The sequence below is a fragment of the Hipposideros armiger genome, unplaced genomic scaffold, assembly GCF_001890085.2.
Source record: "Hipposideros armiger isolate ML-2016 unplaced genomic scaffold, ASM189008v1 scaffold_5, whole genome shotgun sequence".
NCBI classification, from domain to species: domain Eukaryota; kingdom Metazoa; phylum Chordata; class Mammalia; order Chiroptera; family Hipposideridae; genus Hipposideros; species Hipposideros armiger.
Genome location: NW_017731355.1, coordinates 6028351 through 6052784, shown reverse-complemented (window position 1 = coordinate 6052784; position 24434 = coordinate 6028351). Strand labels below are relative to the sequence as shown.

Genomic DNA, 24434 nt, shown 5'->3' with positions numbered 1-24434 from the left:
AGAATCAAACAGTTGCTTTAAAAACTGGAATTTCCAGATGTCTATTTAGTAGTATGAAGAGATTGATGCAGTTAAAAAAAAACACGTTAAAATCAAGTAGTTGCCAAACAATCAGTGTAATATAAGTGTCAGTCCCCTATCCATCATGAGGTTACATGCCCCGTTTGCACAGCTGAGTGTTTGGGGTCTGGTGGGAGGGTAGGGATGGAGCCACCAGGCTGGGCCCACCAGCCTTCCCTGTTCCGGGACTGAGCTGTGGGCCTTCCCCTGGCCTGCCCCACCAGCCACCTCTATGTAGGCAGCTGAGCAGTCAGCCACAGGGTGCCTGGCCTGCCGCGAACGGTTCTTCCACCCCAGCCCTGACTGACTCCTAAGCAGAGAGTGACTTGGCTGCCCCAGAGCCCAAGCTGGGGCTTCTCGCATGAACTTTTCCTTTTCTATGACCAGTAGTCTTGGCCTCAGGCCCCTCAACTTGCTTCTAGTCTGTGTCCGAAGAGGCTTTTTATTGCACAGGGTCTCAGCAGGAAACTGCTGGCACGCCCAAAATGAGCTAATTCAAGGAGGAGCAAGCCCTTCCTGGATATTTTTGTGGCCTAGGGCAAGAATACAAATGGACCCTCCAACAGACCCTCCTTTTCCCCCCACCCATAGCTTAGTATTTTCATATTGATTACATGTTGAAATAGTATTTCTGGATATCTTCAATTAAAATATAAAAAATATAAAATGGTTTACTTCTTTAATGAGACTACCAGAAAATTGTAAATCATGCATGTGGGTTACATCATTTCCATTAGACAGCACTGCTCTAGATCAATGCTTTTTAAATATTAATGTACAGAGGAATTACCGAAATGAAGAGCAAGTGGGTCTGAGGTGGTGCCCCAAATCCTGCATTTCTTCTTTTTAAAGTGAAGCTTATAAAAAACACTAGTTAACATTGTATACTTTCCAGGTGTACAAGACTGTAATCTGACATCTGTGTGCTTGCGGTCACCACCTGCCTCTAGCTTCCCTCCATTAACATATTTGACCCTTTCCCCACTTCACCCTCCTCCTCCTTCGGTAACAGCCACTTTGTTGTCTGGATGAGTTTGTTTTTGTTCATTTGTTACTTTTTTACATAAACCATTTGGTTTATGTAAAAAGTTTCATACATTTTCCTTCTCATTGCATCTTCCCTCACCTGTGCAAGTTCAGTCCTTTTCCTCCTCCCTTTTTAAATTTTGTTGTCACAATTCATCCCTTTTATGCTGTTTGTTTCCAAATTGCAGAAGTTATAGTTTTTTTTAAAAAATGCTTTTTCCCCCTTTCACCTTAATAATTGTTTAATACCCTATTCTGAAATAGAGTTGCAATTTCCTGCTTCTGTCCTTCATCCAAGTTTTGTAAACTTTTGTCTTTTTGTTTCAGGTAGAAGAGCTCCTTTCAACATTTCTTGTAATGCAGATCTTGTGGTGGTAAATTCCTTCAGCTTCGTTTGTCTGGAGAAGCCTTGATTTCTCTTCCACATCTAAAGGATAACTTTGCTGTATTGTTGTATTCTTCTTGGCTGGTGGTTTCTCTCCAATATTTTGAATGTTTCATTTCAACTCTCTCTTAGCTTGTAAGATTTCCCCTGAAAAATCTGATGATAATCTACTGGGGTTTCCTTTTTAAGTTACAGTCCATTAACTTTTTTTTTTCTTTATAAAAGATTTTATTGGGGAATTGGGGGAGGGGAACAGCGGTGGGGAATCGGGGAAGGGGAACAGACAAGTTGCTGTCCTTTTGTTCCCCAGTCCAGCTGTGGAGGACGTTGCTTCACTGGCTCATGTTGGCACCATCATTGTGCCCTTCCCGGGTGAGGCAGATTGGTCGCCGGCCTCTGGACGGCTGCTCACCGCGGCTCTTGGCAGCTCACACCAGCTGCCGGCCACTCACGGTACCCCACTGCAGCCCCACTGCAGCCTATGCCGTTGGCGACCCACGGCAGCCCAGCTCCAGGTCAAGCTGTTGTTCACCATCTCAGCTGCAGAGGGCGCAGCATCACTGGCCCTCATGTGGGATCCGAACCAGGGCCCTGCCGCTCAGAGCCGGCGTCCCAAGCCAACTCTCAACCAACGCGCCACTCGGCCGGCCCAACAGTCCATTAACTTTTACAGTGTTAATATAATGTGTCTTGGATGAGGTCTTTTTGCTTTGAAATAATTAGGTGTTCTGTTAGCTTCTTGAATTCTAGGGTCCAGCTCTTCCCATTGGGAAGTTCTCAACTGATTATTGTTTTCAATAGGCGCTCTGTTCCCTTCTCTTCTGGTATCCCCATTACCCTTATGTTGCTCTTTCTAAGGGTGTCAGATAGTTCTTGTAGAGTTCTTTCATTTTTTAAAGATATTCGTTCTCTCCAGAATTTGTTTGGTTCTTCTAGTTTCAAACTCTTTGGCAAAATATTATTTCTGTTCATTAATTTATTCCTAAGCTCATTGAGTTTTCTTGTATCTCATTGAGTTGTTTCATAACTGTAATCTTGAATTCTCTGCCATTTAAATCACAGCCTTCCATGTCTTTGAGTTTGGTTTCTGGAGAAGTCATTTTCTTTCTGTGTTACTTTGTCATCTTAGTTATTCATGGTACTTGATGGATTATTTCTCTGCCTGTGTATTTGAGGTAGTGAACTCTTTACTTTTACTTTTTTAGTTACTGTTTTGCTCTTCATTGAAAAGGTTGATAAGTAGAGGTCTGTCTTTCATTTTTTTGTAGACGGTACAAAAGCGCAAGTTTTTGTTTTCTCTTATCTGTATTACTAGCACCTCTGGGATTTTGTTGGGGCAGTGTTGCCTCAGTCATGGAAAATGCCCCGTACTCCTCAAGGTGGTGGGTGTCCCCTGTGTCTAGGTGGCCTCAGTCTCAGGGCACTAGCCCCATGGTGGGATGTGGCAGGCGGTGGGCTCAGGGTCTGCAAGTTCAAGGCACCGGCTCCTTGGTAGCAGTGGCTGCCAGCCACACTGTGCAATGTGAGGCATCTCAGCTGTCTTCATCGGGTTCCACCGCAGTGGGTGGGTGAGGGAAAGCAGGTTCACGAGTCTGCGGCGGCTTTCCCTCTTCACTGGTAATGGCGGCTGCCAGTCCATGCCTACCACACCGCTATGCTGCGTTTCCACCCTTGTCCCTGGGTGTAGCCGCTGTGGGTACTGACTGCTGAGGCAGGAATGTTGCTTCTGCCCCTCTTGCTCTCCAGGCTGCGGTGTGAGGGCTGCAGCCAGAGATCTCCAGCGCGACCATGTCAGTTAGGCCCACGGTGGGCGCCAGACTGCACCTGTGGTCCCGTCTCTGACCTACTCCACTTCCTACCGCCTCTGCTCGTTCCAATATGCCCACCTTCAGATGTATCGCTACATGGATCTCTCAGATGTTTGTGTGTTGAGCAGAGGGTCCTTTGTTGTTTGACTTGTAACTTAAAGGGGAAATACAGCATCACTCCATCTCACTCCACCGTGATGCTGATGTCACTCAAGATCCTGTCTTTCTAACAAGCTCCCAGGTGATGCCGGCACTGCAGGTGCAGAGATCACTCCATGAGGAGCAAGGCTGTGGAGAAATGTCGGAGCTGCAGGTCCTGAGTGCGTTGCTAGAGACCTCTGCAGTTCTCCAGCTCTTAGCAGGTTTTTCGCAGAGTCCCTCAAGTGGGAAGCAGAGCTCCCAACCAAAGCCAGTACCAGTACCCGAGCCAGAAAATCCATGTACTTCCCCCTGGGGTGGGTGTTAGACTCGGTCCTTCCCACTATGGAGGCAGCTCTTAAATTGCTGACATAGAAGATGTGCTCTGCTTCTAGCACTTTAATCAACTTTGGAATGAGAGGCCTGCCTCTTCCACCTGGTACTTTGAAACACTTGGCACTTTCTTGCCCAAATTCAGAGCTACATACATACTTGCTTATGCTCTAGAAATGTCTCCCCGATAAATGTTTTCAAATGTAGGAAAATAAGGTGCTGGGAAGGGGAGGAAAATCCAGGTGTCTTCTGAAGTTACACAATAAACACTAAAAAGCCACACTGGAGGGGGAGCTAATGAATGACCTGAGGCAGATCTGCCTGTGTTAATGCTCAGCCACAGGGCCCTAAGTGGCTGAGCTTTCTGCACTCAACTGGCTCGAGCCCATTTTAACACTTACCTAGTGCTGTCCAGTATCTACTTCCTATTTCTCACTTTTCAAAGGGGACCATTCAAAATCTCCATCAGATTCCCCCCACCAATTATCTCATTCCCTCCTACAAAAATCAACCAGTCACTGATGTGGCTCTTGCTGTTTATCATCCCTTTTATTCCAGAAAAAGATTATCCCTGGAAAAAAGAAACTGGTGGTTTCTAGATTAAAAATAAATTCCAGGGCCGGCTGAGTGACTCAGTTGGTTAAGAGCTCGCTCAAGAGTGTGAGCTCTGAGCAACAGCGGTTCGAGTCCCGGCCCGAGCTGAGCAGCCGCTGAGCTGCCAACAGGTGGCAGGATGGCTCAGCTAAAAAAAAAATAAATAGAAGAATTCCACATTATCTGTGTAACTCTAAGCAGGTTATGAACCTCTTTTCCAGGGTATTTTCTCATCAGCTTTTTGTAATGTCGCACTGGTGAGCATTCTCATTGAGCATTTCATAGCTGAGGTTCAGATGACTTGCTTAGAAGCCCAGTTTCAAATTTCCTTGTACGTTTTGTTGAAGCAACTTTCAGATGACCTCCTTTGTCCACAAAGGACAAAGTTCTCTTTCCCATCTGCTTCAGCCATGGGGGCCAGGAATCTCCCTGTACACACTAGATGAGAGCATGTTTTTAACTTATCTTAAGTTAGTGAGGACACTAACTTAAGTTAGTGAGGACACTAACTGCAGTACACACCCTATTCGGGAACCTTCATATCCTTGCCTGTTTTCCTTCTGTTGTGGTTGGCCTGCTGCTGCAGGTAAGGGGTAGGACGACCACAGCGGCTGTTCCTCGCCATCTCTCCAAGTTTGCCTGGCTGTTTCCCAGTGCTCACTCCTGGTATCCCTGTCCACCTGCAGGATTATCCACCTGGGGGAGACTAGTTATCAAAACAAAACCAAAAGGGGGAGGGATTCTCCAAAACGGTTGGTTCTCCAGTCAGCTTGACGGACTCCCTCTAACCTCTGACATTTCTCTTTCCCATCCTGAAGAAAGTCTGGGCAGGTTCCACATGGGCAACCTAGAGGTCCATCCCTTCATCCCTCCCCAGGGGGCTGTCACAAGACACCAAGTTCCTGTAGGGCGTGTGCATCACGTGATGGCACCAAAGAAAAATCCATCTTTAGAGAAAGTATGCAACTAGTAAGCAACCAGTTTCCCAGCTTACTAAACGGGACTATTGCTAATACCACCATAATCTATAATTAAAAAAATACATTTGCAGGCATTTTTCCTCACCTAGCAAAAAAATTCCAAAAATAATAAAAAATCCTATAATTTATATAAAATACTCCAGGGTTAGATCTCATTCTTGCTACCATCAACGTATCAGTAGAAATGAATGAACAGAATCAGAGTTTGAAAAAGACATACATATTAGCAAAGTACTGTTAAAAGATTTATTGCAATAATACAATAAAAGTTTAGAAAACATTTGTATGACTCAAACTGGCTTGAAAGTTGCAGAGCAATGGCAAATTCCTGCAACATGACACCATGAGGAGATTCTCGAATACTGTAGTTCTTTGAACAGCATGCTACCAAATGCCCTTTCCCAAATCATCAATCCATGAATCCTTAAATGAATGCTGTCCACTATACCCAATGTTGACATACTGTTTTTCGCCTTAATCTGCAGATGTGCAAAACTTTTCTTAGTCATATTCCATTACAAAAAGTGTTTAACAGACCATTTCAAGCAGCCTATTTGGTGCCTCTGGGTTTTTATTAGCATTAACTTGTTTCAACAAATCATTTTAATATGGAAAACAGGACCAAGTTCTATGGCTTTTTGTTTTTAAAAAAAAAAAAACAAAAAAAAAACCAGCTTTAATTTTCTTAAAAGCTGTTTACATACGTTTCTGGCACCTACATGAACGATTTTAATGAGCAGCAAAGAGAGTAGAAAAACAGTGGTTGAAATGTATAATTAAGAATATTTACAGGGTGGATCCAGTGCAAAATAATGAAAACCAAAATACCTCAGCAGTTGAAGCCAGTATGTTGGTGTTCATAACCACTAAAGGGTTTGATCATTTAACCCTAAGTAAAGTGCCTCTAGGTGATATTAACAACAACAAAATATACCCTATCAATCCCTAAATTTCCCATATCCTTATTAGGTTTATTGAATTACTCTAGACAGGAGTTTGTGATCTCTGGATTCTATTCTTTAGCTTCATCTCAATTCACGGTTTCGTAAGAGGCTTTTTTGAGGAAAAAACCATGACTATTATGCATCTTTCAGCTGAAGTCAGCCTTTACCCTCAGGACCCAAATCCCAGTGCTCCAACTCTCGAGGCCAAGCTCTTCTTTTTGAGGGTAGGAAGTGCTTGCACAATTCTTATCTCATGGGATTTTAAGTTCATTTGGTATTTGTTCAAGTCTGTCACACCCACTCTCTGAATTACAGGCCTGGATGGTACAACACAAGCACAGCCATCCTGGAAACAGAGCAGTTAAAACAGAAAAGCCTGTCTCCTCCCCAAGTGGGAAAGTCAGACAGTCAGGGAACTTGGGACTCCCTGATAGGAATAAACACCCTTCCGCAACTCTACTCAAAACTCTACAAAACACTAAATATACCAATAGCAAAATCTATATAGCACCTCGGATTTGGAGGCCAAGTATCATCTATAATCATTATAATGGGAAATGAAGCTAGGGCAGGGCAAACCTCCCAGTGATTTATCTGAGGTACTATCATGCTAATCACACTAACAAGATATGGTAATAATGCCTGTTAGGAATTTTTCATAGGATTTCTTTTTGTAGTTGTTACATAGGATTTTTTTTTTTTTGCAGCTACTAAAAATAAAAACTACTTACATATTTGTACATAATGCCTCTCTACGGTTTTCTTATAAGATTGTCACTAAGAGAATGACAAGAGACATTGGTTGAAGGATCTCTTGGTGAGGGAATCTTCTCCCATTGGGCTTCCTCAGCTGTAATGATTTGCTCTGCATTTCTGGGGGAAGGTAGTGTACTTACAGCAACAAAGACCTCTAGGAAGCAAACAAGCAGGATGGTTTTCCCTCGAAAAGCCTGCCGCCTATTAATCCCTTCGAAAGAAATGGGACACCAGAAGAATGAACGGAGGCCACTTCATCAAGTGGCTTTTAACCTGTGCCCAGGCAGGCAATTCGGCTTCCACAAGTGAACAACCTTCATGACTTAACCTTTCACGCACAGAAAATAAGTTCCATTTCAAAATGCACATAGTGTGAGTGGTAGGAATTCAATAATCTAGGTAAGAATGAACTTAATTCCTCTCAGGATACAAAAAACTAGGTTTAAAATCTCTAGGACATTATTGCAGCTAGAATTTCTTCTGTTCATGGATGTGGGTCCTAAAGAAAAAAAGACAAGTTTCTTTGGTGTGTGGGGAGAAAGAAAAACAGGAATGTCTGACGAACTACAACAGAGCAGCACAAGTGAAATAATTTTTAAACTACCCATTCCCCGCCCCCCAAAAAACAACACCCTTTCCAAACAAAACCGAAATCCTTGACCTAAAAACCAAACATGATCAAATTATAAAGAAATCAAGTATTTCAAATTGCCTGCTGGTTCTCTGTACAAAAATGATGGCATAAAAAACAAACTCATATTAAATAGTTTTTATCTTTCAAGTCCTGATCATCAAGAATCACTTCCTTGTGATTCAACCTCTACAACGTAAAGTGTTCAGAACAGTCTCAGCATCACAAGCACCAACATGTCAGCCTGTGTCTGTGGGTCCTGTGGCCTGTGATCAGAGGGAACCCCAAGGAATTTCTGCCTCAACAGAACTGGCCTCGTGCACTCGTGTGGGTAGAAGGACCTCTGACCCCTCTGTTCTATTAATTATCTTAAGCATGTCAGTAACCACCGTCAGCCATTTGACAAATAGAAACGCTTGTCTCCCTGCTTTAAAAAGAGCAGCAGTTGAACCTCTTTTTGTTCCAGGCACGATCTCACCTAAATACATAAAGGTCACTAGTGTACTTGCTTGACGCAGATCTGGCATGTTTCGGTCTATGCCCGTTAACGGTGTCCAGTGTAAGCTTTAAGCCAGGAGGTCACTGAGGCTGCAGCCGAGGAGATCATCCCGCCAGCACTGCTGCTGGCGATGGGTGGGGACACCTGGGTGCTCTGGCTCTGGGAGACTTCAACGGGCTGGGACGGGATGTCACAAAACCGGGGGCTCGGCAAGTTCTCCCAGTCCGTGCCCAGGTCCGTTTCCTCATCACTTATGTGCTCGTCTCCACTCTCATCCGATTCTCCAGCGACTCCCGGGTCCAAAAATTCCATGGACTCCTCGAGGTCTGCTCGCACTTCAAAGGGTCCCGACCTGTGTGCAGACAGTGAGGGGCCTCTTTAAGACAACCACCATTCTCACAACACGCGACAGTGGGTGACAAGACCTGATGAGATGCAGGAGACTCAGTTGTCACTGCACCTGGTTCCTAAGTCTATACTGTAACCACTCACTGTTGGTCTATAATTGAGGGTTTTTTTTAATCTAAATAATAACTGCCATCTAAGTAATGAATAAAATCACGATACCACACTTCTCCTCAATGCTACCTGCTTTATTTGTGAAGACTCTGGATGGGAAAACCCCACCCACTCAGACTATCCATGCTGGTCCAAAGTATGATTTCCTGTTTTAAACAACTGCCGTCAGCATCTATGCATTCCAATGCGCCAGTTCTGACAAAAACAGTCACCTAATGTATAGACTCTGGTATGTTAATGGAACAAGTATTATGTGGTATACAGAGAAAACTGTACAGATATTCTCTGCCTATGGAAGCCCCCAGTTATTAAACTCCAGACTCGAGAGCTAAATGACATGGTTGTGTGCACGTTAACAAAGCTTCCTGGGACTGGTGTCAGCAGCTCCCGCACACATTTAAGGTATCACATTTTCCAGGGACACGTTTATAGCACAGAATTATTTAGAATATATTCCTCTGGAACAGTGCACATTTCTGCACTGTATTTCACGAGAAAACTATTTTCATTTCCCAAAGGTCTCTAATAATGTCCTTGCCTCCAAATCTAATAGCCTTGCTTTCTCAGGCCTCACCCCCACCGCTCCCCAGCACCGCTGACTGGGGAGCAGAGCCCACACAGGCCCCTGCTGCTGCTCCCCTGCCCCCTTTCCAAGTGCCCATCAGCTTCTGCCTGGGGAGCCAGGCCCACATCTTGGGGGGGGGGGGGGCAGGCAGTCACTCCACCAACTGCCCCTTCCAGGGCATTTCCCTGCAACCAGCCACAGGGGAGGACCAAGTCACTCCAACAACCCCTATCTCTGCTGTTGCCCCCAATGTCTTGGTTCGCTGGTAATTAGTTTTGGGAAAATGACAGAAGTTAGCAAAAATAACGTGAAATGAGAAATATCCTAGAATTGTACAGCCTGCCATTTTAGTCTATGGTCCAAAATTCTTCACAGGCTTTATAATGATAAATAAAAGCCTAGAGGTGGCCTCCAGTGCACCTCACCAGACCTGCATCTTCTGGCTCACTTTTTCCAGGTCAAGTAGCTTTCATTCTTCCAAGACAACCCTGCTTCCCAGCTGGAACATAGCAACGGTTAGTAACAGCTAACATTTCTGTTCTGGGCACTGTTTTTATGGCTTTACAAGTATTAATTATTGGGTTGTCGGAAAAGTCACTGATACATTTTTGCAACAAAAAACAGAAAAAATATGTCATGACTTTTCTGACAACCCAATATATTGGAAGATGTCCCACAAGGCTTCCCCTCCAAGCAACTTACATTTCAAAGCGAGCCCTCAGACCAGTGGCTGCCAAGCTTACCAGGCCTCCACCCTGCCCAGAAGTGCTGATTTTGCAAGGGGTGAAGGAACAATTGGGAGGGAGTTCTTCCCACAATCTTCCTTCCTCCCTTGAAACTTGCTCAAACCAATAACCAGTATCCTAGCTCTGAGTATCCCTTTTCTGTTTCCTTAAGGTTCTCCCTTCCCTTTTTCTTATCCTTGGCAAACAGGTCTACTCCACAGACATTTTTTTCAGATTCCTCCCCTCCTAGCTCCACTCCCAAACACCCTCCCGCCTGCCAGATACCTCAGACTGAGTGTTGCTAACTTCTCAGACATCTGAGCCAGTCTACAAACGAACCTGCAGGGATTCCTCCCCCTGCCCTCATGCTCCTACCTGGTGCCACCAAACAAACCCCCTGTCCATCCTCAACGTGCCCCCAGCTCAGGTCCTCAGGGCACCACCAGCACATCCTAACTAGCCCCATCCTTCATCTGCCTCATCTCGCCAGAGAGCTGCCGCTTTCTCATGATGTTTGCCGACTAAAAGATGTTCACAATTTAGGTACCTTCGCTGGGCTCCCTCCTTTCCCAAATCAAGGCTCTCTGATTCTGTTCTGTCCAGGGACCGCCGCACCTACCATCAGGTGAAGCCTCCCAAACCCCCCAGGACCTTATCTGCCCTTGGGGTCCTCCTTGTCTATTGTCCCCAGATTCCCTCTTTAAGAGTCCTTCCAGGAGACAGGCAGGAGTGATACGAGGGGGGAGATGCTAAGTTCCTCCAGGCAGAGCCCCCTGCTAGAAGGCGCCTGGACTCCAGTTCTTGCCGTGGAATCCTATAGGGCAGGCTCTACTTGACACGGAGCAGGTGCTCATAAGTGCTTTAAATGGAAAACAAATGAGTGGATGATTCCCAAAGAGGCCGGTCTGAACAATTTTAGTTCCAATGAGAAACCTATAAGGCTGAGAACCAGGAGCAGCAGCAGAGACCCCTTCCGGAGGCCGCTGACATTTCTCCACTCTGCCCCTCTCCCATCACTTCAGCTTAATCCATTACCCGCACGGCACACCCTGTGCCGCACACACATCACACAGTTAACTAGCAAAAGAATCAAGTCTTTCTGCTTAATGTCTTTGGGGAATGCAGATTATAAAATAATTCCTTTAATTTTCAATTTAGCTGAATAATGGGTATCTTTTTATTCAAGACCCTTAAGCCAGAGTACTTATTTTCTCATGATGCTGTGGGGAGTTATCAATTAAGGCAACAAAATTACCTTTTTGGCTTTTTAAAAGTATCTTTTGCAAAATATCTTATTTCAAAAATATCTCATAGAATGTACAACCTCAAGAGTGAACCCTAATGCAGTCTATTTGGATGATAACGTGTTAAACGTAGGTGCCATCACGGTGAAGGGTCAGGTAAGACTCATCAATACACTAAATCCGGGGTGGGGGTTCTGATTAGAGACAGGCAACTGCATGGTCTCAAAGTTTCTCCCCGCACAATGCAAGGAAAGGAAACTATAGGAATTATACAGTGGAGAAGGTAGAACCCATCTTGACTGGGTGACTGAATTACCATCACTAATGAGGGACAGGTGGCCACTCTGGGCCTTCCAGATGTGATATCCAGGAGACACTCCCATGTAGGCAGTGCTCCAGCCTAGAATGCATAACCTGAACCTCATTGCGAGGAAACACTCAACCTCAAAATGAAAGTTTTATTAAAAAGAAAAGGAAAAATGCCAATGTCATAAAAGACAAAGCAGGCAGTGAAAATGTTCCCGATTTAAAGGAGGTTAAAGAGAGCAATTAAATGCAACACCTGATTCTAGACTGGCTCCTGTACTGGAGGGAGGAGATGCTATAAAGGACATTATCTGGTCCACTGACAAAAATGTGCATATGGGCAGATTAAAGCATTCTATCAATGGAGATAGAAACAACTAGCAAGCGAGCAACTGCACAAATGATAAACCAAGTGGGGTAAAACAGAATCTGGGTAAGGGGTATATTTGTCTTTCATACTATTTTTTTTTTCTTTTTTGGAATTTTTCTGTAAGTTTGAATTTATTTCAAAGGAAAAAAAGGTTATGTTGGATTCAGGATGGAATCCTCAGTCCAGCTGGTCTCAGTGGAAACAGGAAGTGTATCCAGGTTCCATTCCCAATCTCTCTAGGTCTGACTGGGGCAGGTGTGAAAAGGGGACTGGTGAAGCTTGGACCTCCTGGCTCACAACCCCGGAACTCAGCTGTGACGATAGCTGGCTGTGTATGTGTACTTTTGAAGGACAGGCCTGCTAAATGGAGGGCTGACTCAGGGGCAAGCCCGCAGAAAACTTCAGATCCTCCAAGGAAGTCCACCCCTGGTACACAATTGCCTATTTTCCTAAACCACCACCAACACTGGATATCAATTCTTTTGTTTTTGCCAAATGGATGAAAAAATGGAAATCCGTTTTGAATTGCATTTCTTTATTCTTGATTGAGGCTAAAGATTTTTTTCATTTGAACTTTTATGTGAACAGCCTGCCTGCTTGAATACTTTCTCTATTTTTCTATTAGGTTGTTTGCCTTTCTTTTATTGATGGAAAGATTTCTTTAAGTAGTCTAGATTTTAACCTGTTGTCTCTTATAGGGATTGAAAAACATATCAGTTCCTTGTCTTTTAACTTTGTTTATGCTTTCAATTACCAGAGACATTTAGAGTTTTTATACAGTAAGATGTGTAACTCCTTTCCTTTATGGTTTTTGGGGTTTGTGGCTTTTTGGGGAATTCCCTTCCCACTCTATGATTATAAAATACTATCTTTCCTCCTAGTTATAGTTTTTTAAATTAAGGTCTTTTATATCATCTGGAGTTAATTTTTGTACATGGAATGTGGTGAGTCCACTTCCCCCCCATATGACTACCCAACTGGCCCACCACCATTGAGCTGTTATGATTTCACATGCCACTCCTACCATATATTATATTCTCATTCACAGGGTCTCTTTCAACACTCTGTTCTCTTCCTCTAATTGCTCCACCTATTTGCATGCTAACAGCACCTTGTTTTATGTGCCTTCTTACTATGTTTTAAAAGGGGCCAAGCCCATCCCTTATTATAATGTTTCAAAATTTCTTGCAGATTCTTTTATAGTTAAACTTTAGAATCAGCTTGTCAAAGTTCCATGACATAGCTGTTGAAATTCTAACCAGGCTTCCTTTCTGAGAGAAGTGGCATTTTTATAATACTGGGCCTTCCCATCCTGGAACCCTAATGGTCCTCACTGGCCCTGACTCACTCAGTCCCACACCTCATACAGTGCCTGGCAGACGTTCAAGAATTACCGGATGAATAATTTTTTTAAAGTTTTATAATTTTCTTTATGTAAATTTACATATATTTTGTAAGATTACTCCTCTATAATTTATAGTTTTTGTTGCTACAGTTAAAGGGACCTTTTGTTCTATTATATTTGTAAAGAAGTTGTTGGCATACAAGAAAGCAACTTTTAAGTATGTTGATCTTTTATCTTGCCACCATATGAACCATCACTTCCAATAGTTCCTTAGTTCTTTTGGATATCTAGTTCAATAATCATACCATCTACAATAATGCCAACTTAGTTTCTTTCTTCCCAATATAAATACACCTTACTTCTTTGTTAAAATGGTTTGCTTTGGCTGGGCCTCCAGAGCAATGTTAACATAGCAGTAACAGCAGGCATCCCAGTTTCTTCCTGACTGCAGGGGTCAGCCTCTTATAGTATGTATATAAGTAACGTCATTAAGTATAGTTTTTCCCTTATGTTTATGGTAGATATCCTTTATTAATAATCTCTGCTTAATTTGCTAATAGTGTCCTTGAATTATTAACAGGAACTGAATTTGATTCACTGTTTTTCTGGCATCTATTGGGTTGATCTTATGCTTTTCTTCTTTAATGTGATGAAGTAATGTGCATTGGTTAAAAGCATGAGTATCTACTACTTTGTCATCAGCCAGATGTGTGCTGGGAACCTGGCTCCACCACTTTTACTGGCTCTGGCCATGAGCAGGAGTGACTTGACCACGGTCAGCCTCAATTACCACCACCCCACCCCGTAAGTTAGAATAATAATCTTACTTAGATTTAAGATATGTAGTTGGCCCAGTGCTCATAAATATTAGTGCTATTATTAATGATAAATTTCCTAATGTTGAACTCCTTACAAATAAGGTACAGAAGGTTTGGCAAGCAAACCCATAGAAATGAACCACTAAAACTGGGATGGATTTCTAACAGGTTTCTGTGGCTCCTGAACTAATGGGATTCAGGGCAAGGGACATGAACTCCCTATAAAATGGCACACAATTCTGGGTGTATGTGCAGCTTCCTGGAGAGAGGTCATACCTTTTTTTCAAAGGACTCTATGTCCTAGAAAAGTTAACTACTGTTTTGGGCAGAGGGAGGGGAGCAACACAAGACAGTGGTTAAGGGCAGCTTAATTACCACAGAAAGTTCACTGCAGTGTGGCGAAAGCCAGGCACCCTGGTCAGTGGAGGGGACTCCCCTTGAGTGTTGGTTCCAATGTCAAAGCAAATGGAATGATGGGGGAGGGGGTCCCACAAGAATTTTCCTACCTTTGATTTGTGTTTGTCCTCTTTCAAAAGTTCAAATACGTTAACCAAGTCATATCTGCAGAAATGCATGGACAGGCTGCTAAGAGCAAGGAACAAAGATAAGCACCTAGAGGGGGGAGCGCTAGGATGGTATCAAAGAGAAGCCTCCTCTGTGTCAAGCTTTTATGGGCTGAGAGACTGAAAAGACCCCACAGACCAGTCCTGCTTGGTCTGTTTTGTTACTGACTCCTGTTTTTACGCTACTTCACCCCATAAACATCTCATACCATCTCCAACGAATGGAAGCCAGATTGACTCAGTGACAAAAAGAGAATTGGAAGAACTGTTATGATGGGAAGGAAGGAGCAGGCACCAAAGAAAATGTGTAAGAAACGGGATAAAAACCGACAGGGCTAGAGAAGAAACAGACATGGATTCAGAGAAATGGCATTTCATCATTAGGGACAGCACAACAGGGCCCCACTCCAGCACCCCCCGGTTCTTCTGTTCCATTTTAGGAATTAAAAATGTTTGATATTAATTTTTTCTGAGAAATAATTATGTAAGGACCATAATGGCTCCACTACGATTAGCCCGTCTCCTTCTGTATAGGACTGCACGGTTTTTGTATCCCGAGCAGAGTCTGGGGCTGAGGAACAGGCCCCTGTCCTCTGCCAACACATATAGCTCCTGCTTATCAGTAGTCACAACAGTGCCACTTAGAGAAAAGCAACAAACACCCTTCTTACCTGCCCAGGTGTTCAGAGTTCGGGCTGACCAGGTACATTAGATTCCTGAGGGTATGCAGTGGTTGTAATTGATCTAAATTTACATGCTAAAAAAAGCAAAAAATTGATTACTATTTTCAATCAGGTAAGAAATTAAAAATTAGTTCAGAGCACATTTTTCATACCTGAGAAAAGCACAGGTAAAGAATATTTGCATTCAGTTTCTTCACTGCTCGAGTAAATTTCTGTCTGCTGAGATTTTCCCCGCAAAATTCACTGTAAAACAAACATATAATGTGTAAAGTTGTACGTTTTTGAGGAAATTCTATGTTAAAATGTTCATTTTGAAGAGTATGCTTTACACTACAGCTCAGTATAAAACATAGCTTGTAGCCTTCGCCTCTTAATAAATTGTAATTAGAAACTTGCTAAGAATGAACTGTTGCCCTCGTGGAGCAATTTCACTGCATCTATATAACAACTACAAATACCTAGACCCTCTGACCAAGCAACTCCACTTCTGAAAATGTATCTACATAAACACTTCATACTAATGAAATGATGGATGTGTAAGATTATTCCTGAAATATAAACAGAGGACAGGTAAGATCCTGGAACATTTATAAAAAAGAAAACTCGGCAACTGTCCCCTTTATGCAGAATGACGGCTGAAGGCTCACGTGGCCCTACAGGACCCACACGATTTCCACCCCCACCTTCCTCGCTGCCCTCGGTCTCTACTGCTCTCCTCACAGCTAGCTCACTCTTCCGGGGGCTTTGCCCGCCTCTCTGCCCACAGCCTCTTTCCCAAGGTCCACTCTCCCTTCCTTCCCTGGGTACACACATGTCCACACACGCCTGCCCACCCGCACACAGCAAGCCCTTCCCTGCCTCCACATCCCTTCTTTCGCCCTGCCTTAATGTTCTCCACAGTGCTTGTCACCATCTAAACATACTGCTGATTATCTGTCCTTCATTAAAATTAAGTACCATGAGGGTAAGGATTATGTTTTCATCACCATTATACCCTGTAGTATCTAGAACAGTGCCTGGAACATAGTAAGCACTCAATATTTGCTAAATAAATACAAACTTAAAAAAAAAGATGCAAAACACCTCAGTATAGCATGATACTTTTGTGTTTAAAGGGAGGAGATGGTAACCATATTTATATTTGCTTGAAATGCAAGGATAACTGGAGGGGGATAGGAAGGTCTTAGTAGGAATCAGGTCAACTGAAACCGTTAGATTTTTTTGAATTTTAAACCACGTTTTTATTTTAAAAAATCAAACAAAAAAAAAACCACTTAAAAGTGTTTCAATTTACCCAATTCTTGCACATGAGCATACACTCTGAGTATCCTGGTGTTCCCTTGATTATTTTTTCAAGTGAGAGAAACACTTCATGTGCAATTGTAAGATAACACCAATTTGCACCACATGAGGCTTCTGAAATTTATCTCAGTATCTTAATAGTCAGACTTTCTGTCTGGGTAACACTTAAATTCTTGTTTTTTATTTAATCAGAATAAATAAGAACAATAGAACATGAGAGATCCATGACAAAGAAGACATCACCACTTCAGTTACTTGCCTGTTGCACAGCTTTTTGGGAAGATTGACGTCGAGTATGTGAGACAAGATGTTGACCAGCTGGGTCGCATAGCACAACGCAGCACTGATCGTGTAAGCGGGGTTATTATGCTCCATGTCTAAAGTATGAAGACAACAGCCACACACAAAACAACTTTAATTTCAACAAAAATATGAACGAAGCTACATTTTATGATTTCTAATTTTATCACTATATTCCTGGTTATGTATTACCGTATTTGCCGGCGTATAAGACGACTGGGCGTATAAGACGACCCCCTAACATTTCCACTCAAAATACAGAGTTTGTTATATACTCGCTGTATAAGACTACCCCCTCTTCCGCACACCTTCCACACACCAAATAAAAGGTAAAACAATATCAGATTTGATTTGGCCCACTGAAGTGCAAACAAGCGTATTGTATTTCGTGTCACCACATAACCGTTTTGGCGATGTTGAGCCACCATGTCTGCTACATGTTTTTCGAGTTCTGGCCAGTGTGGGGTGCCTCTTCTTAATGCACACTTACCCCTTGGCATACTCTTTAATGCTTTCTCATTTGATTTCCAGTCCCGAACCATCTTTTCTGTTACTCCATATTGTCTTGCAGCAGCACAATTATTATTTTCCTTAGCAAAGTTTATAACTTTCAGTTTAAAATTTGCATCATACTTCTTTCTTTTGGCTGGTGCCATGATAGGGATGATAGGGGTTTGACTGGTCGACATTTTCTATGCTGCACTGTACAATGGTGCAGTATTGTGGTTGGCTGTTGGCTGTATACAAAGCCTGATTTGATTGGTCCCTGCTCCCTGTTTGCCCGCCCTGTCACTATAGCAGTCTGGTCCACCCTTGCATCAGCATCTCCCTGGGACCTCACTAGTGCGCAAGTGCGAGCTCTTCAACATTCTAACAGGCACCATGATAGCGCAAAATCGCGAATCTTCAATGCATATATAAAGAAATATACGGTAACCCGAATTTACCACACTCGCAAAATCGCACACAGCCGACCATACACCCAGTATGGTATCGCGATTCGCGATTTTGCGCTATCATACTGGGTGTATGGTCGGCTGTGTGCGATTTTGCGAGTGTGGTAAAATCGCATAACAGCAAAATCGCATAACAGCCGAGCATACACCCAGCAGCGCTGCTGATGCCTGAACGGTATGTGGAATGAAGTGGGCGGGCATCGGGAGGCCACTATGGCACGGGGCAAGCACTATGGGCAGTCTATCTGAAGTGTACCTGGCGTATAAGACGACCCCCCACTTGGAGGCATATTTTTCAGGGCCAAAAAATCGTCTTATACGCCGGCAAATACGGTACTCCTTACTAATAGAAGGTCCATGGCCAGACATTAATGTTTCACTGCTTATGGTTTTGCTGAGTGAAATGTAACCTAAGCAAATGGGCCTGAACAGGCCTAGCATAAATGAAATGAAAGTCTGAACTGCTTGGACCTGATAATTATTTATCAGAACTAGTGCCAAACTTAAACGTCACCTCCCAAGAGAGGCCTCCCCTGACTGCCCCGTGGAAAAGTAGCCCCTTCCTCTGCAGCTAGTTCTGCCCCCGGCACACTCCGGGGATGGAACTTTTGATCACTACTTGCTTCCTGTTCTTCTCCCCACAGAGAGACAAAGGACTACACCTGTCTTGGTAACATTACCTTTGTATCATCAGCATTGCGCATGACAGAAAGCACGTAAATTTGCTGAATGAGTAAATGAATAATCTTCCATCACCAAAGAGAAGCTGCAAGAGTTTTAAAAGGTTTCTCTATTGCTATACTCAATCTTCATTTAGAACTGCTAAAACAAGCTCTTTACAATGTTAAAAACTATACAAATGGGACTCAGGCTAAATACACTTCTTTAAATAGTGAGGTCTTGTTATACAAATAAAGCAATATGGACCCCCCAAAAGTGAAGTAGCTAAAATATGTATGTTTTCAGTCCATCCAGATGTATATACTATATGTGGTCTATCCATACAGTGGAATGTCATTCAGTCATAAAAAAAAAATGAAACACTGATAGATGCAACAATGTGGATAAACCTGGAAAACATGCTAAGTAAAAAGAAAAGCCAGATGGAAAAGACCACATATTGTATGATCCCATTTATATGAACTACCCAGAACAGACACAACTATACAGCAAGTGGACTAGTGGTTTCCAGGGGCTGGGAGGAGAGAGGGGTGAGGAGTGACGGCTTCATGCCCTGGGGTTTCACTTGGGGTGATGAGAATGCTCTAGAACTTGATAGAGGTGATGGCAGTGCAGCGCTACGAATGTCCTAAGTGCCACTGAATTGTTCACTTTAAAACTGTTCATTTTGTTAACATACATTTTTGCCTCATCTAAAAAATGTGTGTGTTTATAAAAGTTTGCAAAGACTATTTTGCTTCTCACCAGGTCCCTGCGTGGTTTTCTTCTCTTCCACCCAGTTGTAGTAGGCAGAGTAGTCCCCGTTGTTGGGAAGGCTGATCCAAGGCCCTGTGATGCTAATACTGGTGTCCCCATTGTGGTCGTCACAGACCCATCTCCCAGACAGGTAGGTCGTCCTCCGGGCTTCAGCAAGCTTGCTCACAGTGCTGGAGGTCATGGCGCTGTCACTCTCGGAAGACACATCTGCGGGATCTCTAAAAACCAGAAGATGCAAGCGGATTTCAAGGGACTGGGTTTTAAAGAGTGTATACTTGTCAGATATGTAGAACACTGAAAAGATGCACATGAGGCCAGGAATTTACTTGGAATAAACATAGATAAGTGATTGCTATCAGAGATGATCACATCAGTTGTAGTACAGAAGCCCACACCTGTGTGAGGACGGTGGCACCATGAACGAAGGCCTCAAATATCAGGTTCTCAAATGACTTGGTCTCAAGATCCCTTTATGTGCTTACAATTTTCTGAGGACCCCAAAAAGCTTTTGTGAATGTGGGTTGGATCTATTGATACTTACTATATTAGAAATCTGAGAAAATTTTAAATTGTTAATTTCATTTGAAAATAATAAACCTGTTATATGTGAACATAGCATATCTTTGGGAAGTGACAGGAGATGGTGTTGGAAATGTAGGTAGGAAATGGGTGGACTAGGGAGGGCTTTCTGTGCTGCACTAAGTGTCGATTCTGTCCTCTTGGCCAGTGGTTCTCCATCCTTGTTCCTTCTGCCACAACACACATGTAAGGCAACGCCTCCTGGCTGTCACAGATAAGACTGGCGCAAGCGTACTAGGGCCAATTCTAAGATCTTGCTACGTCTTCCTTCTCCCACTCAAGGAATTCTAAGAAATGTGAATGAACAAGAAATCTCATTATAGGAATAACTTCAAAATTATCAGCTTAAAAAAAGATAATGGTATATAATAATATATACTAGAAAAAATTTTCAACAGCACTGAGAGAAAGGACAAAGTTTTTCTGTTTTCTCTTCTGCAATTTGTGTGCAGTTGTCCCTCTCCTTATGTCCTAAAATCTGGAATGGGGCCCCAGTCTGTGTTTACTGCAATGTCTGTAACATTGCTGTCTTGGTTGTGAGAATTTGGCATAACGTTTCTGTTTTGTCGGCCTTTTTCTCCCCTTTGGCCTGGTCAGTTGTCTTTATACCAATTTTCGGGTAATCCAACTTTTCCCCACTGATCCAAAAAGGCACCTCAGGGGTTTATTTCGGAACGTTCTGTTCTGCTCTCTTTTGAATCTGCCTTTTTATTTTATTACTATTGCTAATGGCAAATTACTTGCTAAGAGTCAGACAGGAGGTTTTCAAACTAGAAGCAACAGACTTTTAAGCTTTTAGGAAGCTAACTTTGGCAGCAGCAGACAAAGGGACAGATTGAAGCAGAGGTAGCAAAGAACAGTTACACAGCCAGCAACAGTCCACTGACTGTCCAATTCCAGGGAAAAGGGCTGGGAAGTGAGGGCGACCAGAAGAGACAGGAAAATCTTCAATGGAACAGGCTGGTGGTTAGTGAGGAAGCAAATGAAACTCTTCAGTGGTAGTTTCTAAGCCTGGCTGCTCACCAGCACCATCTGGGCAAGTTTAAAAATATAAAAGTATTTTGAGCCGGACTGGGAGGTTGGAGGTGTGTCCTCTGAATCTACATTTTCCAAAAGCTCCTGGGTAACTCTGATGAACAGCCAGGTGGGGAACCACTGTCTTGCCATCCCATCGACTCCTGGGGGTATCCATGAATGACAGCCTAAGACTAGACTCGCGGTATTGAGTGCTCGCTGGTGGTTAAGGCTAAGTCACTATGTGGTGCCCACCATGGAAGAGACCCCAAGCATTAGGTGTTTTTTTCCATTTTAGTTCTTTATTTCTCTGTGAAGTAGGCATTTATTATCCCCATCTGACAGCCAAGGAAATAAGACAGTGAGATTCAAGAACCTGCCTCACAGCATACAACTAATAAACAACCTGACTGGGGTTGCAGCTGACATCAGCCACCTAATGGTTCTTGACCAGGGGTGAGTCAGTGCCTCGTCACGAAGCTCTGTAAACATACATAAGCCTGGGCCCTCCTCCTCCAAGGGCCACCGCCCTTCACCTTGGCCACCTCCCCAACTTGGTGCAGCGTGTACTATTTGCTGAAGCAGATAAGACTTGTTTCATTACCAGGAAAACCAATGGCCTCAGAATGAGGCTCAATAAATGAGGTGCTGACGTACTTGAAAAGTACTTGATCTTTGGAACCTGATCTATTCCTAGAGTCAAAAGGCTCGCTTACTGTACCTCACAGCAGTCTTTACTTCCTCGATTGGAAAAATGACAGATGTGAGCTCTAATATTTGAGATCGCCGAAGATTTGCCAGACGCTCATAGTGACTTCTTAAGTCAATGGTTTTTTTTTCTACTAAGTCACCAAGTTTGCGATTGTGCCTCTGGATCTTCTCCTTTTTCTCTTGATGCCGTTGTGCTCGAGTGTAAAGCTTCTGATTCTTTTCCTTGGTTCTGAGAAGGCCTTCGGAATCTAAAACAAATCATACCCAACAATTATCTCTACAAATAGTTCCTGGGTACTGCAGAACCCCACCCCACAAGCATAAATGTCTTCCTGCAGCCTAAACCGAAAGCAAAACCTCAATAAAATTAACTGAATAATGTTCACTAAGTAGAAATTGAGAGCTTAGTTCAAATAGATAATACACATAAAGCAAAGGGGACCACCACTAAAAGGACTCTGGGTCTCCATTTGTAATTATCCTTAGTAAGATCACTCAATGACTATCAAGTTTAAATTTAGCACAGAAGTACCTGACTTTCTTACTGTGAGCACCAAAGAACAGCCACATTGGGCAGAAAAGAGATCTAATTCAAGTTTATATAAAACTTATTGGCTAATTTTCCTTAGAAACCTCTTAAGTGTGCCTTGGGTTACATTCAGAGAACTCAGGGATAATCTCACAGCAGGTGGTTATGCAGCAAAGAAATAGACCAAGAGCTCTGAAGTCACAGGGGAGTGCAGAGCACCCAGCAGGGTGGGAGCACCTGTCTGGTGAACACCTACTATATGCCAGCATTTTAAGCACTGCAAGGGCCACAAAAGTCTGGCCGCACAGCCAAGGAGGAGACAGACACCCACCCTGTCTGATTTATGTTGTTTTTGTGGAGTTCCTTCAGGTTTTGGATTCCAAGACCTGTTAGGGATGTGGGGTTGTAGCTAAACTTCTCTACAGTAGCAAACACAAGGTGTAAAATCTCAAGACAGACACCTAGGAAAGACTTCAAAATCAAGCTCACTATTTTTCCAGGAAAGTTTCTTCTGGATACGTTGTATGCTAGGTTCTCAATTTCATAATTATTTTTGACCTGTCCACTGCCTAACTCACAGTCCCTCAGGTCAATTCCATGAGCTATGTTATAGTTCCTTATATTCAGGGCTTTTTTTTTTTTTTTCCATTTCTACTATCACAATTTTATTAACTCTCATCAAAACTCTGCCTACCTCCAGCATGGCTCCACTCACGCCCTTTCACTGGCTCAGTCTTCAGAAGCTATAGTTAGTGCTCAGCAGTTCTCCACTGCTGATCAAATACAGACCAAACTCCTGGGCCTCCAGATCACCTGTTATATATCCCACAGTTCCCTTCTGTCCCATTCACTCTAGTCTCACTCAGTTACTAGATACTTCAAATCCTTTCCACAAGGTGGAACTAGTTAAGTAAATGTGTGGACGGATGGATGGATGATTGACAGATGGATGCTGAATGAGTCATAATTCCTTAAACACTCATCCCCATCCTGTTGTTCAAATCAGCATCTCTCTAGGAGTGCTCTCTGTTTGCTCTTCTCCATATTTTACTCATTGAGCAAGGCCCCCCTCCATAAACACTCCCCAGACCTCTTGCTCCTCAGAACTCCATGGTAATATGTGTGCACCTCACCTATGGCACATAGCTCTTAGTTGCTTATACCAGATCCAACTGAAGCTGTGTCGTCTCCTGACTAGAATAAAATAAGCATCTGATAATTATCTCTGGACTGAAATCACCATATTTAACCGAGGACCACAGAACGTAGGTATTTCATTGCAGGCATAAGGTTTCTTACAGTTTTATTTCTCCTTGGATGCACCTCTTTACCACTCCTGCTCAATGTCAAGTCCTAAAGGTTAAGTCTGTGGTTCTATCACACACTTTCCAGCAAGTTCATTCTTTTCATGATCTTTCCTGAGCTCTTTACAAGTGCTCAGATGAATCTGCCTAGGTATGGCCCTGAGTCCTATGATGGTTAGATTTCTAAAGGACAGTTTCCCATCTAATATCATGACCCCTCCTCTTTATAGGAGGCAGGAAATCATCTGTCACCCAACCAGCACAAGTGCAAGACTCAGCACTCAAGAGTCTAGTTTGTCCTTCTCTCCGGGCCATCTCCCCCTAAACGTCAGAACATTCTGATGCTATTTCTGTAATCTCCTCCCACATCTTTGGATAAATACCTTTGTCTGCTCAACCCTGAAGTTTCATACAATCCAGCTTCCCTATCTATGCTGTATTATTCTGTATCATGGTACCTTAAATCAAGAGACTGGAGAAATATTCTTCAGGCTCTACAGTTTATAATTTATGCCCTTTTTTGAATATATTTGGATATATTTAATATTTCAAAAACAAAGTTATAAAGACAAACTATTTATTGTGGAGCAAGCTCTTATTCCATAGACTTGAGTCCATGCATGGCTTCTTGAATCCATTATCTCCTTTAAAATTGTTGCAAAAAGTTGTGGGAGTGGCAACCAGATTGTATTTACGTTCTAACAAGCAGTAGTTCCCAGCCCTGGCAAGTCATCAGAACCATCGAGAGTGGTGCTACTCAAAGTGTGGCCTATGGGTCTGGGCCTGTCTGCAAACTTTCACCAATCAGACAAGAGAAGTACAGAAATACAGGGTAAGTTCAGAAACTTTTTTCTTCGACATGGCAATTTGATATTGCCATACCATTTAAGCATGCGATCATTTTTTCTAGTAATTTTATTGTATTTTACAAAAGTATTGGTATCCGTTTATGAGAGAGTGGAAATCAAACAGAAATAAAACTGGGTTTCTACTACAAACAGTTTAAGAGC

The 24434-nt window shown here is 43.0% G+C and overlaps 2 protein-coding genes across 2 annotated transcripts in view; one reads left to right on the top strand and one right to left on the bottom strand.

Moving 5' to 3' along the window:
- FBXO34 (F-box protein 34) overlaps positions 1–16869 on the top strand; it is a 90556-nt gene extending 73687 nt beyond the window's left edge. The window contains exon 3 of the transcript XR_002124348.1: positions 16787–16869. The gene's annotated coding sequence lies outside the window, so the exon portion shown is untranslated. The remainder of the gene's footprint in view (positions 1–16786) is intronic.
- ATG14 (autophagy related 14) overlaps positions 5557–24434 on the bottom strand; it is a 35711-nt gene continuing 16833 nt past the window's right edge. Inside the window, exons 5-10 of the mRNA XM_019645192.1 lie at positions 21602–21839; positions 19276–19505; positions 16854–16971; positions 15445–15535; positions 15281–15366; positions 5557–8506 (exon numbers count right to left, since the gene is read on the bottom strand). Of these exons, the coding sequence (XP_019500737.1) occupies positions 8200–8506; positions 15281–15366; positions 15445–15535; positions 16854–16971; positions 19276–19505; positions 21602–21839 (1070 nt within the window). The 3' untranslated portion in view covers positions 5557–8199. The remainder of the gene's footprint in view (positions 8507–15280; positions 15367–15444; positions 15536–16853; positions 16972–19275; positions 19506–21601; positions 21840–24434) is intronic.